Source organism: Phyllostomus hastatus, unplaced genomic scaffold (genome assembly GCF_019186645.2).
Source record: "Phyllostomus hastatus isolate PE091 unplaced genomic scaffold, TTU_PhHast_1.1 phas_contig_137, whole genome shotgun sequence".
NCBI lineage: Eukaryota > Metazoa > Chordata > Mammalia > Chiroptera > Phyllostomidae > Phyllostomus > Phyllostomus hastatus.
In genome coordinates this window covers 3,919,354-3,933,424 of record NW_025333583.1, presented here as the reverse complement: position 1 = coordinate 3,933,424, position 14,071 = coordinate 3,919,354, and the positions used below count along the sequence as shown (strand labels likewise).

At 44.6% G+C, this 14,071-nt stretch overlaps 1 protein-coding gene across 4 annotated transcripts in view; it reads right to left on the bottom strand.

Moving 5' to 3' along the window:
• The window catches only part of DOCK10 (dedicator of cytokinesis 10), a 227,440-nt gene that overhangs the window by 114,736 nt on the left and 98,633 nt on the right, over positions 1–14,071 (bottom strand). For all 4 annotated transcript variants that reach the window (XM_045853121.1, XM_045853131.1, XM_045853114.1 and 1 more), the window contains exon 2: positions 8,246–8,365. In XM_045853121.1, the coding sequence (XP_045709077.1) occupies positions 8,246–8,365 (120 nt within the window). The remainder of the gene's footprint in view (positions 1–8,245; positions 8,366–14,071) is intronic.

Sequence of the window (14,071 nt, the reverse complement as noted above, 5' to 3'; positions counted from 1 at the left end):
GATGGTGTCTGTCATTTTAGTAGAGCAGGCACTTCTGCTGCATTAGCTGCTTGAAAAACATTTTTTTTACCATATTCAGAACAGTGTCATTTGATTTTATTTTTTTCAAGTACATGAGAATACCACTTTAATACCTTCATTGGGCTTTAGGAGGAAAGTCCTTGTTTTGCTGGAGTTAAACCATATGAGCAACGCACAGATAGGGAGCTGTGGCCCATTACTGGACAGCTGTCCTCATCCAGCCAAGCTGAGCATGAGGACATGGGGACGCCTCCACTGCAGTGTTCATGTGTCCAAGAGGGGAGGTTTGCAGACCCGGTTCCAGTTTTACTCTTGGACTGGAAACCACTGAACAAGTCATTTCACTTCTTTTTTGGGATTCATTTTCCAGTCTTTAAAATGTGTTTCACCCCCTCTAAGGAGATGAGGACAAAACATTCTATGTATGGAAAAATGTGAGCATGAATCAACCCAGTGCTCCAGTATATAGACACTTAGGCACCAGGTCCTTCCGTTGGCAGGGAGTCGAGGTTGTTGTCTGAGCTCACTGTGCAAAGAAGGGCACAGTGGCCTGTGAGGCCTGCAGACACGGCGCAATGGGCCTCAGACACGAGCTGACCTGCCGTGGCCACCCTGCTGTAGCACCTTCCCACACGGCTGCTCACGTCCCTTATTCCTGTGGGCTCAATGCCACCCAAGCCTTGCCCACGCTCCCTGCCTCGCCGACAACTCCTTTCTTTCCTCATCTCAGCTCTAGTACAGGTGTCAGCTGCTTCTGAAAAAAATCTTCTCTAATTCATGCAACCTACATTTTCTCTTCTCTGAACTGTAGGATTTGCTGCCTGTACCATGCATGAAGTTGGCAGCTCAACTAGAGAATCTTTTAGAACCGAAAGCTCTGCTAGTGATGAGTGAAGTCAGTCCTTTTCCGTGTGTGTGTGTGTGTGTGTGTGTGTGTTTGGTTTTTGCATATAGGCAAGCCACATTAAGTCTGCTTTGGAAATAAATTATAACAATAAATGAAATGTCTTTTGCCATGTTCTTTACTGTTTGTTATACTTTTGTGTAATTCTTTTAAAGAATGAAGTACTTGAACACAGACGTGTCTAGAACAATTTCTTTTTTTTTAAATAACAGTGTCACTGAGACTAAGCTGACATACCACAAAACTCACCCTTTAACGTTTAGAATTCACCGGTTTGAGTACACTCACGGGGTTGTGCAGCCATCATCACTATGTCATTTTAGAACATTTTCATCATGCCCAGAAGAAACCCATACCCATTAGCAGTTACTTCCCAATCTCCCTTCTCCCCAACCCTTGACAATCATGAATCTGCTTTCTGTCTCTGTGAATTTGCCTATTCTGGACACTTCCTGTAAATGGACTTATACCACACATGGCCTTTGTGACTGGCCTCTTTCACTTAGCATAATGTTTCCAAGTTTCCTCCTTGTCGCAGCATGTGTCAGTGCTTCACTGCTTTTCAGGTGGAATTGTTTACCCATTCACCACGTGACGGACGTGTGGGTGTTTCCACTTTGGGGCTATCGTGAGCAATGCTGGCTGTGACCGGCGGTGTGCGGGCCTGTATTTGGATATATGTCCACACATTCTTACTGAGCTGAAATAAGCACGCTACAGTCATTTCGTTGTCGTACCAATTATGTAATGACACCACTCACCCTGGGATTTGGGGAGTGAATACTTCTCTCAAGTTGTGCGGCATATTTTTCTAAGAAGCAGCTGACCAAAAGTATGCTATTTAGATAGAAACTCTTTAACACCAAAGTCAAGGTGCTTATGTTTGATTTCTCTCCTCGCAGTTATGCTCCATCCTTGAACAAGAGCCTTTTCAAATCTCAGCTTCATTAGCTTGTAAATGAGCGGGATATTATAACTTAGAAATAGCCGCGTTTGACAAAGACTATTACTTAGCTTTTAAATCGCAATTATAGTGTTCTCGCATGAACACTGTGAGCCATTTAAAGCCTCAGAAGCCAAGGATTAAAAAGAGGTTGAGGTTCCTGTGAAATGTTAAGTTGTGTCTCAGTAAGAGAAGTAAGAAGAAGAAAAAAAAAACTCATGACCTTTCTGCTTTGCAATTGAAAAAGAATATTAAGGCCTTGCTGCTTCCTCTCACCAAATGACCCACGTGGTTGAGTCTGGAAATCCCCATACACCAGTTGCTTTTTATAGCTAAAAACATACTATGAAAAGAACAAGCCTTTGGTGTGCTAAAAAATCACCATTCACTCAGTAATAATAGCGAGCCAATGAAAACCGCAGGATGTATTGAAGAGCCCAGAGACACTAATTCTGACATGCACAAGGGATTCAATATAAAGAAGAACTGCGAGAAGATCTCGTAACTCTCTAAACAGGCTACTTCAGGTGTGTAGATAGACCTTTGACTTTGACAATGGCACTGCCCCGTGTTGGAAGTATGACCTTTCAAATGCACGCACTGCCCCTTGTTTATATGGGTGAGGTTCACAGCTTAGCTCCCAGAACGAGGGCCATAGGCTGAGCTGCAAGAGAGCCGTTTTCTTGGTGTGGGCAGCACTGGGATCAAGGAGATGACGCTTTCTCGTGGTGTGAGGGGCACTGCTAGCGGCGTGGAGTTGTGTACCTTCTTACTTCAGGTCCACAACTTCCAGAAATGATTTCACCTCAGGCTCTCTGTGTCTTTCTCAGGGCAAGAAACTCATTTCTGGCTTTCTCACTTTTTGTTCTGCCCTTTTGTACCTGCCTCTCCTTGAACAGAATCCCTCCGTGATATGATTCAGCGTGGCCCCGCAACTGTCCTTCAGCTTTCCTTTTCTTTCTTACTGTCCTGGCCTAGTTCGCTAAGATGCCATTTGGTGACTAAGTTCTTCATTTGGGGTCTCTGAAGCTTCTATTGTCACCAGCTTCAAAAAAAGATGAGAAAATCAAGAACAGAAATATAATGTAATTATTGAAGTAGTGCATTTCTGAACTGGGTTAGCGAGTGCATCTAAAAAGCTACTTTCTGGTGAGTCATCAACAGTCACTCAGAAGACCATGGCGCCCGCTCTCGGAACCCACACACCAGGAGAAACTATTTCTACCTGCTGTGCCAAGATAATGAAGATGCTTCTACTTCAGCCCCTTAACCTGGAGGAAGACGGTTTTAATTCAATGTTCAGCAAGCTTTACTGTATGCCCATGAGCCAGACATTGTGTTGAGTACTGGAAATACAGTTATAAATGGATTTCTTCCTTGCCTAGTAACAAAAAGCGTGTGAATAAGTTCATTAAGTGTTACAGGGAGGAAGTTAGCCAGGCACTGTACTAATGAGCCTCAGGAGAAAGGGGCTCTTAATGCTACTTCTTCAATGTGATATGTTGAGTGGTGTCAAGAAGGAAAGTATATTAATGGTCATTTTCCTCATCCTCAGGAAAGGCCGGTTACTTCATTCTGTTTATTCTCAAATTTCATTTCAGAATGGCCATTTGGTTCCTAGAGGTACTCAAAGAATTGAAGTTATATTTTAAACTAATAACCTAAAGGGTTCTGACATAAATATTCATTTTTTCCACTTGCATTGTGCCAAGGACCACTCTAGTTGCGGGGGGTCTTGCAATGATCACAACAAAAGACATCCCTGCCCTCCTAGAGTTTACGTGCTAACGAAAAGCAACATGAGGAGGGAAAAAGGAACCCAAGAGCTTTCTAGGTAGTGATAAATGCTACAAAGAGAAGCTGGCCAGCTGATGGGACAGCGCAGCGCAGAGGGAGGGGCAGGGCAATGTTGGTTGGAGTCAGAGACGTGATCTCGCAGAGGTAGCATTTGAACCGAACCACGGATAAAAAACAGGAACTGGCCTGCAGAGAGGGTAAAGGCCCTATGAATGTGGCAGGTTCAGGGAGCAGAAAGATGGTAGGTGTCCCAGAAACAGGGCTGGGAGGTAAGGGTTCAGAGATCATTAGGAACCGGATGACTGGGACGAAGGCAAGAAGGAGCTCGACTGGGTGCTCAAGACCATGGAAACCCACTGGAAAGTTTTAACCGGAGGCCTGGCATGACCTGACTTGCATTTCTAACAGCTTTCTTTAAATGAATTGAGCAGAGGCAGGAAAGAAGCAGGAAGACCCTTTAAAAGCCACTTCTGGGGGTCTAGGCCCAAAATGACGATGATGGCTTGGGCCAGGAGCGTGGACAGAGAGAAACAACGCAGGGCTCCTTGGTATTTCTGAACTATAAGCATTCTTCATCGACTTTGTTTTTCATCCATATTAGGGCATACACTTCTTAGTCACAGGGTTTTTGTTTTTCCTGTCAGTCTCGCTCGTCTAGGAAGTACCGTTCTATATTCAGCACCTTGTGGGTGCTGAATAAATATTGATTAAACAAACCAAGCCATGAAGGATGTCTGCTCTAAGTGTGGGTGCTTGGAAATGTGGGAACACCGAAGTGAGCTGGATTCTGGGCCATGGGGAGGAGTGGGAGGAGTGGGAGGAGTTGAGGCTCCTCCCCTTACTTCCACCCTGTGACACCTTAGGCCCGGAGCGGTCATCTAATTCTGCCGCCCATTGGGTGAGCGGGAACAGTCCGCACACACCCCACACAATCCTCACCATCACTCAGGGAGGAGCCCGGGGAATGATCATCTAGCCCGGTGACCAGGAGGCTGGCTGCTGGTGACCCCTGCCATGTGACATGGGCTGTGGATGGAGCAGACGGGGCAGAGGGCTTTTAAGGAAAGCTCTTTTTTTTTTTAAGAATTTATTTATTTATTTTTAGAGAGGGAAGGGAGGGGAGAGAGAGAGAGAGAGAGGCAGGCATCAATGTGCGGTTGCTGGGGGCCGTGGCCTGCAACCCAGGCATGTGCCCTGACTGGGAATCGAACCTGTGATGCTTTGGTTCGCAGCCCGCGCTCAATCCACTGAGCTACGCCAGCCAGGGCCTAAGGAAAGCTCTTTATTCCACACAGAGGAAGATGAAAACCCCAAAACGTGAACACAATGTGTGTTAGCAGGGATCTGTACAACAGAGCTCCCCAAATGTTTTCCATAAAGGGTCAGATCAATTTTTAAGGGTCCTCCATCCCTGCCGTAGTTACCGCAGCCCTGCTGACCTCTGCCCTGGGGTCATGAAAACAGCCGTGGGCGACAGGCGAAGAGAAGGGCATCATGGGATTCAAGGGAAACCTCATTTACGGATGCCAAAATCTGAATTGCATGTAATTGTTATGAGTTACAAAATAAGCTTTTTTTCCCTTGCACTATTTAACCAGTTTGGTGAAGAAAATACAACAAGGCAGTGTTAAAAAAAACATAAAAACCATCCTTAGTTCACAGGGCACACAAAAATAGGCAGCAGGCTGCCCACGGGCCACCGTTTATCAACTCTTACTTCGTAGGGCAGCAAAGAGGAAGAACTAACCATCCATCTGAATCTTGCTCAAAAACTGGTAATGTTGTATAGTAATAATATTTGACATTATCCTTTGATTTAGCGGGTGCTTAATGCAAATAAAAATGTAGCTGTTTTTCTGAGGTGACATTTTCTGCTAATAGGGACTCGGTGGCATCAGAAGTCCCTCGAGTGCCTGCTGATTGGAATCTGCTCTCCCACCTGGTCTCCCAGGGTCCTCCCCACCCTGTTAGATGTTCTGATAACATGCACCAGGTCATCTGTCCCCCTTGGAACTCCTCAGTGACTCGCCAGGTGCCTTTGGAATAAGGTGCAAAGCCCTATCTTGTCCTTGCCGGACCTCCTCAGTAACCACTCCCTCCGTCTGCCCCCACCACCTTCCATCTCAGAGCTCTTTGGGGCCTCGTGGTGGCTTCCTTCAGCCCGAGACACCCCTCCCCCCCCCACCCCACCCTCCCCAGGTTTTAGCATGGTGGGCCCTCCTCCAGGACTCAAGACCCAGCTCAGATGTCACCGTGTCAGAGGTGCTGTCCTTGACCACCCAGTCCAGCTCAGTTCTTCCTGTAGTCGGTCCCTATTGCATGGCCCTGTCTCATTTTCTTCACACAACTGCTCTGTGTCCCAATTATCTTGTGAATTCATTGGTTTACTTGTTTTTGTTTTTGTTTTTGCCGGATTCCTGCCACCCAAAGGCAAGCTCCATTAAAACAGGGTAGTTTCCGTCTAATCATTGCTCTTCCCCCACTCTGAGATTCACGCCTCACGTGCAGTATTGTACATCTGCTGAATGAGTGAAGGAGGCACATAGGCTGAGGGGTGACAGAATGTTCCATTCAGAACCCTGCTAGTGTGTGACCTCAGCTGGGAATGAGGACACCTGTGGGTGTTCGGGGTGAGCGTCGGGGGGAGGCGGGAGAGCATGGTCTTGAGGAATGGACAAGGATCAGATGTTGGACAAACCTGGGGCAATGCTAACGCTTTTGCCCTTCACTTTGATGGTGCTGGAGGTGGCCACGGAAGGCCTGTGAGCAGGCAAAGGATGAAAGAACTTAGTGTATTTACTGCAATGTCCACAGAGGGAAAATAAAAAAAAGTGCGTTATCATGTGTTCTGTGCACACCATTTAGGGATGGCAAAGGTCATACCATGGTCAGGCCTTTCTTAACTGCAGCGAGTGTGGGAAGATGCCCCTCAATGAAGTCAAACTCAGTGCCCATGTTTCATTCCATCTACACGCCTCCGCTCTCTTCTCGCGTTAGGGAGGCTCGGAGCAGATTTTGACATGTTTCTGAATAACAGAGCTAGAAGGAAGGGTTCTCCAAAGTTTTGAGATTTGTTTTGTGTGTGTGTATATTGATGTTTGACAGAAAAAAGCTGTTTGTTAAGCTTGCCTTCTGTCTAAGAGAAAATGAGGATGTGGAATTAAGAAAATGAGACATAGTTCAACTTTGTGTTTGCAGTTCAAGACCCTGTGGCCTGGTCCAACCACGGAAATGAGATTTCTGCACGAGATAAGCCTCTCTTCAAGTGTGTCAAATGCTGCTGTGGGAGACACTTAAAATTCTGAAAAAGATTGGAAGAATGTTTTCTTCCTACCTACAAGTCTGTCTCCTTCCTCCCATCCTTCTTTGTACTTGGAACAGAAAGTTAGCTTTCATGATACCTTCTTTTTTTATCAGTCCACGGAGGAAGGCGGAAACGATGAACCTTTAGAAGCCAGAAGGCAGACCTGCCCCCAAGTTAAGGGAGGGTATGGAGGTTTGGGGCCGTTTGGGGAAGTGTGGGCTCTGAGGGCCCAGAGCTCGACAGGGGTTCCCATGACAACGGCCATTTCCCAGGGTGACCCTGGAGCTGCCTTTTCCTCTGTTTTCAAATGCCCGTGTTGGTGATGTCTGAGAGTACCTTTCTTTTAGGGAAACTCACCACCTGCCCATTGAGATCTCTGTTTTTGTAGTTGGATATTTACTAATGTTTTTTAAATGTTTGCAATGACCACAGATAGAATGGTTGGGACATGTGGGTGCTCAGCATCCATAACTTTTTTTTAAAAGATTTTATTTATTTTTTTAGAGAGGGAAGGGAGGGAGAAAGAGAGAGAGAGAGAAACATCAATGTGCGGTTGCTGGGGGTCATGGCCTGCAACCCACGCATGTGCCCTGACTGGGAATCGAACCTGCGACACTTTGGTTCGCAGCCCGCGCTCAATCCACTGAGCTATGCCAGCCAGGGCAGCATCCATAACTTTACTAATTTCTCTCTGAAACAAATTTCCTTTTCATTCATTCTCTTTACCACCCCAAGAGCAGTCTGTGTGCCGAGGAGTATTATCCTGAAGATCAGAAATCCTCTATGAAATTGTGCCGGACTATCTGTTTTTGCCCACAGGCCTCCTCATTTCCTTCTTAGAGGGCACCCCAGATTCAGGGTGATTTTTAGGAACTACATCTTTTGTGCCAAGAGAGTCCCACCTTTGCCATTGATTCATTACAATCGCTTGGGAGCTTTCGGTTAGAACCAGCCTGAGGGAAGCCGTGAGGCCAGATGGGACAGTGGTTAGAAACCCATTCATTGGCAGGGACACAGTTCTAGCTGGACCCTGGCAGAACCCCACGCCACCCCCATCCCTAGGGGCCACCATGTCCCCGAGCACCGATCTTCCACAACTACGAGGTGCCTGGGCCCTTGAAATTGCCGGATGTGGATTCTTTGTGCATTGACCGTGAGGAAGGGTAGCCGTAGGAAAGGCTGCACTCCCCTTACTCTCCAAGGGAAGAAAACACCTTTGGGAGGGTCACCTGCGGGGCCCCCCTGAGCTCTGATGGTTTGAAAAGAGCCCACTTACTGAGAAGTCGTCACTGGGGAAGAAGAGGAGGTCTCGAAGGGGATCATTCTGATGTGTCTTTTCAAGTTCTTCAATGACAGTTTCATAATCCAAAGGCTCGAGAAGCCTGGGTTTTTCTTGCTGTAGGAAAAGAGAAAATGATATTAACTCCTGGCACATTTAATCTCCATGCCTGGTTGTGTTTCACTTCTTTTTTTAAAAATATTTTTAAAAGATTTTATTTATTTATTATTATTTTTAGAGAGGGAAGGGAGAGAGAAAGACTGAGAGAGAGAGAGAAACATCAATGTGCGGTTGCTGGGGGCCATGGCCTGCAACCTAGGCATGTGCCCTGACTGGGAATCGAACCTGCGATGCTTGGTTCGCAGCCCATGCTCAATCCACTGAGCTACACCAGCCAGGGCTATTTCTTGTATCACCAAGGCTTACTCTGGCATTGGCAACCCTTCCAATAGAGTCACAGAGACACCAGGCAAGTACGGCTAAGCCACGTAACTATTATTTCAAGATCTGAAATAACAGGAGAAGATCCAGAAATACTTGACCTCTCTCTAAGTAGTTCAAGCTATCCACACTGAGCCTCGAAAGTTCACTGTCTTTAGCCCCATCACATCCATACACTGCAGGTTTATGTAACCATTACCCTTGTCCATGGGAAGAGAGGCCTTCTGTTACTTGCTACAGTATTGTGATGGTGATCATCACTTTTGCTGAATTAGATACTTCCCAGGGAGGTCTACTTGAGTCTGTTTTAAAATGCTGGCAATCACAGGATCACAGGCTGCCTTCAATGTCACTGGAGCATGGATCCTGTGTCAGGATGAATTGCTTGGCCCTGAGCCTCTTAGTCACGATAGAGAGAAGCTGGGGAATTCTGACATAATTGAACAACGTAACTATTATAGACACAGTGCGGTGAAAATGGAGAAGCGTCTGGAAGATAGTTCGGTAATCACTCTGCATTAATGCCCTGAAGCCGAGACGAAAGGCACTTCCCTCAGAGAAACTGCCCGCAGCACCGAAAAGATTAATGCCAGTGGGTGAAGGTATGATTGTTTTATTACAGGGTGGGTGCGTTTCTTCTCATCGCTGGAGCCCAGAAGAAAGACTGCAGTGTTACCAAGAAATGCTGGAAAACCAAGGCCACAAGCGGAGTTCCCTTGGCCCTTTGATGAAGCATTTACGCCAGCTGAAGTGAGAACAAATGGTTGTTTGGGTTATTTTAAAGCCCCTGGAAGATGGAGTGATCACCAGGAAATATGTATGCTGGACTGACCTTGTAAATTAAAAAAAAAAAGTTCCTTTTTTCCCTTTTCACATCAATGACATCAACAGTTTCTCACCAACCTTGACCCTCTCCAGTCTGCAAAGCACAGAATTAGCTCCCATTTTTAAGACTTTCTTTGCAAGATCTGTGCTGGTAAATCTCAAGAAATGTTTATTGACAGTTTCAATAATTTCTAGTGGGCTCCTGAGAGTAACAATGTTTATTCTGATGATTTTCCAAGTATAAAAAAATGAAACAAAACAAAATGTAACTCAGTGGACCAGTAACAAGGATTTTCATGTATTTTCTGCATTGAAACAAAACAAAAGGAAACCAAACCCATTTTACAAATGCTTAAGTAAACCGAGTATAACGTAGACTGAATAATTTTCCTGGAAGGGCCCTTCAAGTAAGACTGCTAGGTTTAGCAAATAAAAACACAGAACTCCATGCAATATTGGAAGAAAAAAAGAAATTTAGTGGCCCAACATAATCTATTGAGTGAAAGAGCTGTGAAACCTTCAACATTTTGAAGTAGAAGCCACAGACATACTATCGCACAATGCGAGTAATTAAACAAAAATCCTTCCAAAATCCATGTCTTTTGATATACTTTATTTAGACTGATTTTAAGTTCCAATTCCCCATCTCCCCAGGCAAAAAGATTAATTCCAATGATGACAGAATGATAGTTCAAGAGGCATGCAGGCTCCAGATGTTCGGTTTGGCACAAACATTTATTTCATTTTACTTTTCGTTGACTTTCAGTGAGTATTTAAGTGATGGCATTTCACTGCAGTTCAGCTATGGACCTCCACAGTCCTTTTCAACGACCTATTTCCCCTGCAAAATCACACATTTATTTTACCAACTGCTCCAAAAGGCCTTTGCGTCTGAAACACATGACTTATTCTGGAACTCCCTTTTTTCCCCCCGATATAATTTTTGTATATTAAATGTAGCATATTAAACAGGATTCATTTAAAACCACCTGTAAGCTATCTGAGTTGCAGATTTGGTTGGTTACATCCCTTCCCCTTGCTGTGAATTTTCAGCTGAAGGGTTTGACGCCTCTTGGTCTCACATGCCAACGGTTCACGGTGTAGCCACTAGCACTTTCCCTCTTCTTTCTGTCCTTCACGCCATCATGTGAGAATGTGGCTTAGTACGTGTGTTGAAATTGGTAGACTTAAAGGCAAATGACATCAAGATGTTTTAAGAGGCCTCCTCCAATCTTGCCTGCACTGTCTTTTTCATTTCAATTCCCATTGTTTGGGATCTACAGCATGAATGAATAAGCTGGAGACAAGAAGACCTTCAAAGGAGACATTTCAAGAGGGCCCACCTTCCATCCAAAGTTAATGCCATTTAAAAGAGCACAATAGGAAAATCAGGGTTCATGACTTCTGGCCAAGATGGTGGCATAGGTAGATATAGTGTGCCTCCTTGCACAACCAAAAGAAGGACAACAATAAATTTAAAACAAAAAACAACCACAACTGCCAGAAAATCAAACTGTATGGAAGGCTGACAACCAAGGAGTTAAAGAGGAAACATTTATCCAGACACGTGTAGGAAGGGTGGAGATGGGCAGCCAGGGTGGAGAGGGCTTGCAGCAAGGTGATGGCTGGAGGACAGACTGGAGTGGGCCAGATGGCAGCTCATGGACTGGGCAAGTTGGTAACTGATGGAGCAAGTGGTCCCACATTTGACTGGGTAAAACCAGGAGGAACAACTGAGGAGCGAGACAGACCATGCAACCCAGGGTTCCAGCATGGGGAAATAAAGGTTAAAACCTCTGACTGTAAAAACCTATGGGAGTTGCAGTGGTGTGAGAAACTCCCAACCTCACAGGAGAGTTCATTCAGAGACCAACGGGGTCCTAGAACAGACACAAAACCACCCACCTGGGAATCACCACCAGAAGGGTCCAATTTGCTTGTAGGTAGTGGGGCAAGTGACTGAAAGCCAGAGCTCAGCAAGTGGCATTGTTCTCTTTTGGACTCCACACCCATGTACAGCACCATGATGCAGCTATATGGGTTGACCCTCCCTGGCGAATACCTAAGGCTCTGCCCCTTAATATGTGACAGGACTGCCAAGACACCAAAAAATGGCCCAAATGAAAGAACAGATGAAAGCTCCAGAAAAAATACAACTAAGTGATGAAGAGATAGCCAACCTATCAGATGCACAGTTCAAAATACTGGTAATCAGGATGCTTTCCGAATTGTTTGAGTATGGTTGCCAAGTAGAGGAAAGGGTGAAGGCTATTAAAAGTGAATTAAAGGAAAATGCACAGGGAATCAACAGTGACGGGAAGGAAGTCAGGACTTGAATCAACAATTTGGAGCAGAAGGAAGAAATAAACATTTAACCAGAACAGAATGAAGAAACAAGAATCCAAAAAAATGAGGAGAGGCTTAGGAATCTCCAGGACAACTTTAAACGTTCCAACATCTGAATCACAGGGGTGCTAGAAGGAGAATAGGAAGAGCAAGAAATTGGAAACTTATTTGAAAACATAATGAAGGAGAACTTCCCTAATCTGTCAAAGGAAATAGACTTCCAGTAAGTCCAGGAAGCTCAGAGAGTCCCAAAGAAGTTGGACCCAAGGCACATGATAATTACAATACCCAAGATTAAAGATAAGGAGAGAGTTACCTACAAAGGAGTTCCCAATCATCTGATTTCTCAAAAGAAACATTACAGGCAAGAAGGGGTGGGAAAGAAGTATTCCAAGTCATAAAAGGCAAGGACTTACATCCAAGATTACTCTATCCAGCAAAGCTATCATTTATTTATTTTTTTAAAAATATTTTATTTGCTCATTTTTAGACAGATGAGTAGGGAGGGAGAAAGAGAGGGAGAGAAACATCAATGTGTGGTTGCCTCTCATGCACCCCCTACTGGGGACCTGGCTTGCAACCCAAGTATGTGCCCTGGCTGGGAGTCGAACCAGCAACCTTTGGTTCACAGATCGGCACTCAATCCACTGAGCCACACCAGCCAGGGCCAGCAAAGTTATCATTTAGAATGGAAGGGCAGATAAAGTGCTTCCCAGATAAGGTCAAGTTAAAGGAGTTCACCATCACCCAGCCCTTATTATATGAAATGTTAAAGGGACTTATCTAAGGAAAAGAAGAAGATCAAAAACTATGAACAGTAAAATGACAACAAACTCACAACTATTAACAACCGAACCTAAAAAACAAACAAAAAAAACAAATAAGCAAACAATTAGAACAGGAACAGAATCACAGAAATTGCATGGAAGGTTATTGGTGGGGTGGGGGAGCGGGGAGAAACAGGGGAAAATGTACAGGGAATAAGAAGCATAAATAGTAGGTACAAAATAGACAGGGGGAGGTTAAGAATAGTCTAGGAAATGGAGAAGCCAAAGAACTTATATGTATGACCCATGGGCGTGAACTAAGAAGGGGGGAATGCGGGTGGGAGTGGGGTACAAGGCCGAGGGGAATGAAAGGGGGAAAATGGGACAACTGTCCCATTTTCAATAAAAGGAAAAGGCTGCATAATCAATAAAATATATTTTTAAAAAAGGAAAATCAGATACCACAAGGCACAGGTTATCAATAAAACCACAGAAATACTAAATTTTAAACTCCCCTTGATATGTCCAATAGAAGGCACAACTTGCAACAGATGTAAATGTCTGTCAGAAGATAGATTTTTATTTATTCATTTCAAGATATGACATACCATCCAATCAATCAATGACCTTTATTGAGCCTTTTCTGTTTAAAATGTTGGCTGAGGTTAATTTGACATGGGGCTGCACAACCTGGCAGACCTGCTTTATATAATTCATTAAGTCAAGTTCTGGAAGCAGATACGTTACTTAAGTTCAGTCTTTCCAAGGAATGTGTTTGTTAATCGATGTGTAACTTTCAAGACATTCAACGTATTATAATTACTGTGGACATGAGGTTTAAAAATAAAAATAACGATAATATATTTCGTGTCATCTAGAGCCTGCAATTTGGTGGTGTTGGCCATCAATTTGTTATGACGGAAGAATCTAGGCTATGGAGCGCATAGACCTCTCTGGAACAAGAGAGCTATCTGTTCAGCACCTTGGTCAAAGAGACAGATGTATACAAGGAAGGTGGGAGAAGTTAATTTCTCACTACTGCTGCTTGCAGAGACATTGAGTGCAACTGGCAACGGAGCGGCATTGATTTACAGCTTTACAACGGTTGAGTTTGTCCCTGCTGGATTTAATGCACCTCCTTCTCCTTGGAAATGCACCAACTGGGATGAGGCATGTGCCAAGATCACCCTGAATTGGACTGGATTTTTATATTACTTTTTACTCTCTTTTTCTTTCCAATGAGTAATGAATTTCATTAGCTATTCTGAAACCACTCCCGGCCTGGGAAAAGGCACCCACCAGTACCTGTTACTATGCAGCAGGGTTGGTGCTGCACCACAGGGTAATACGCCCTATTCTTCTTACATCGTATTAAGGGATTTGTTTGCTCCACTTCCCCAGATCCACAGCTCTCCTCCAATTTAACGTCACTGCAGAACAATGG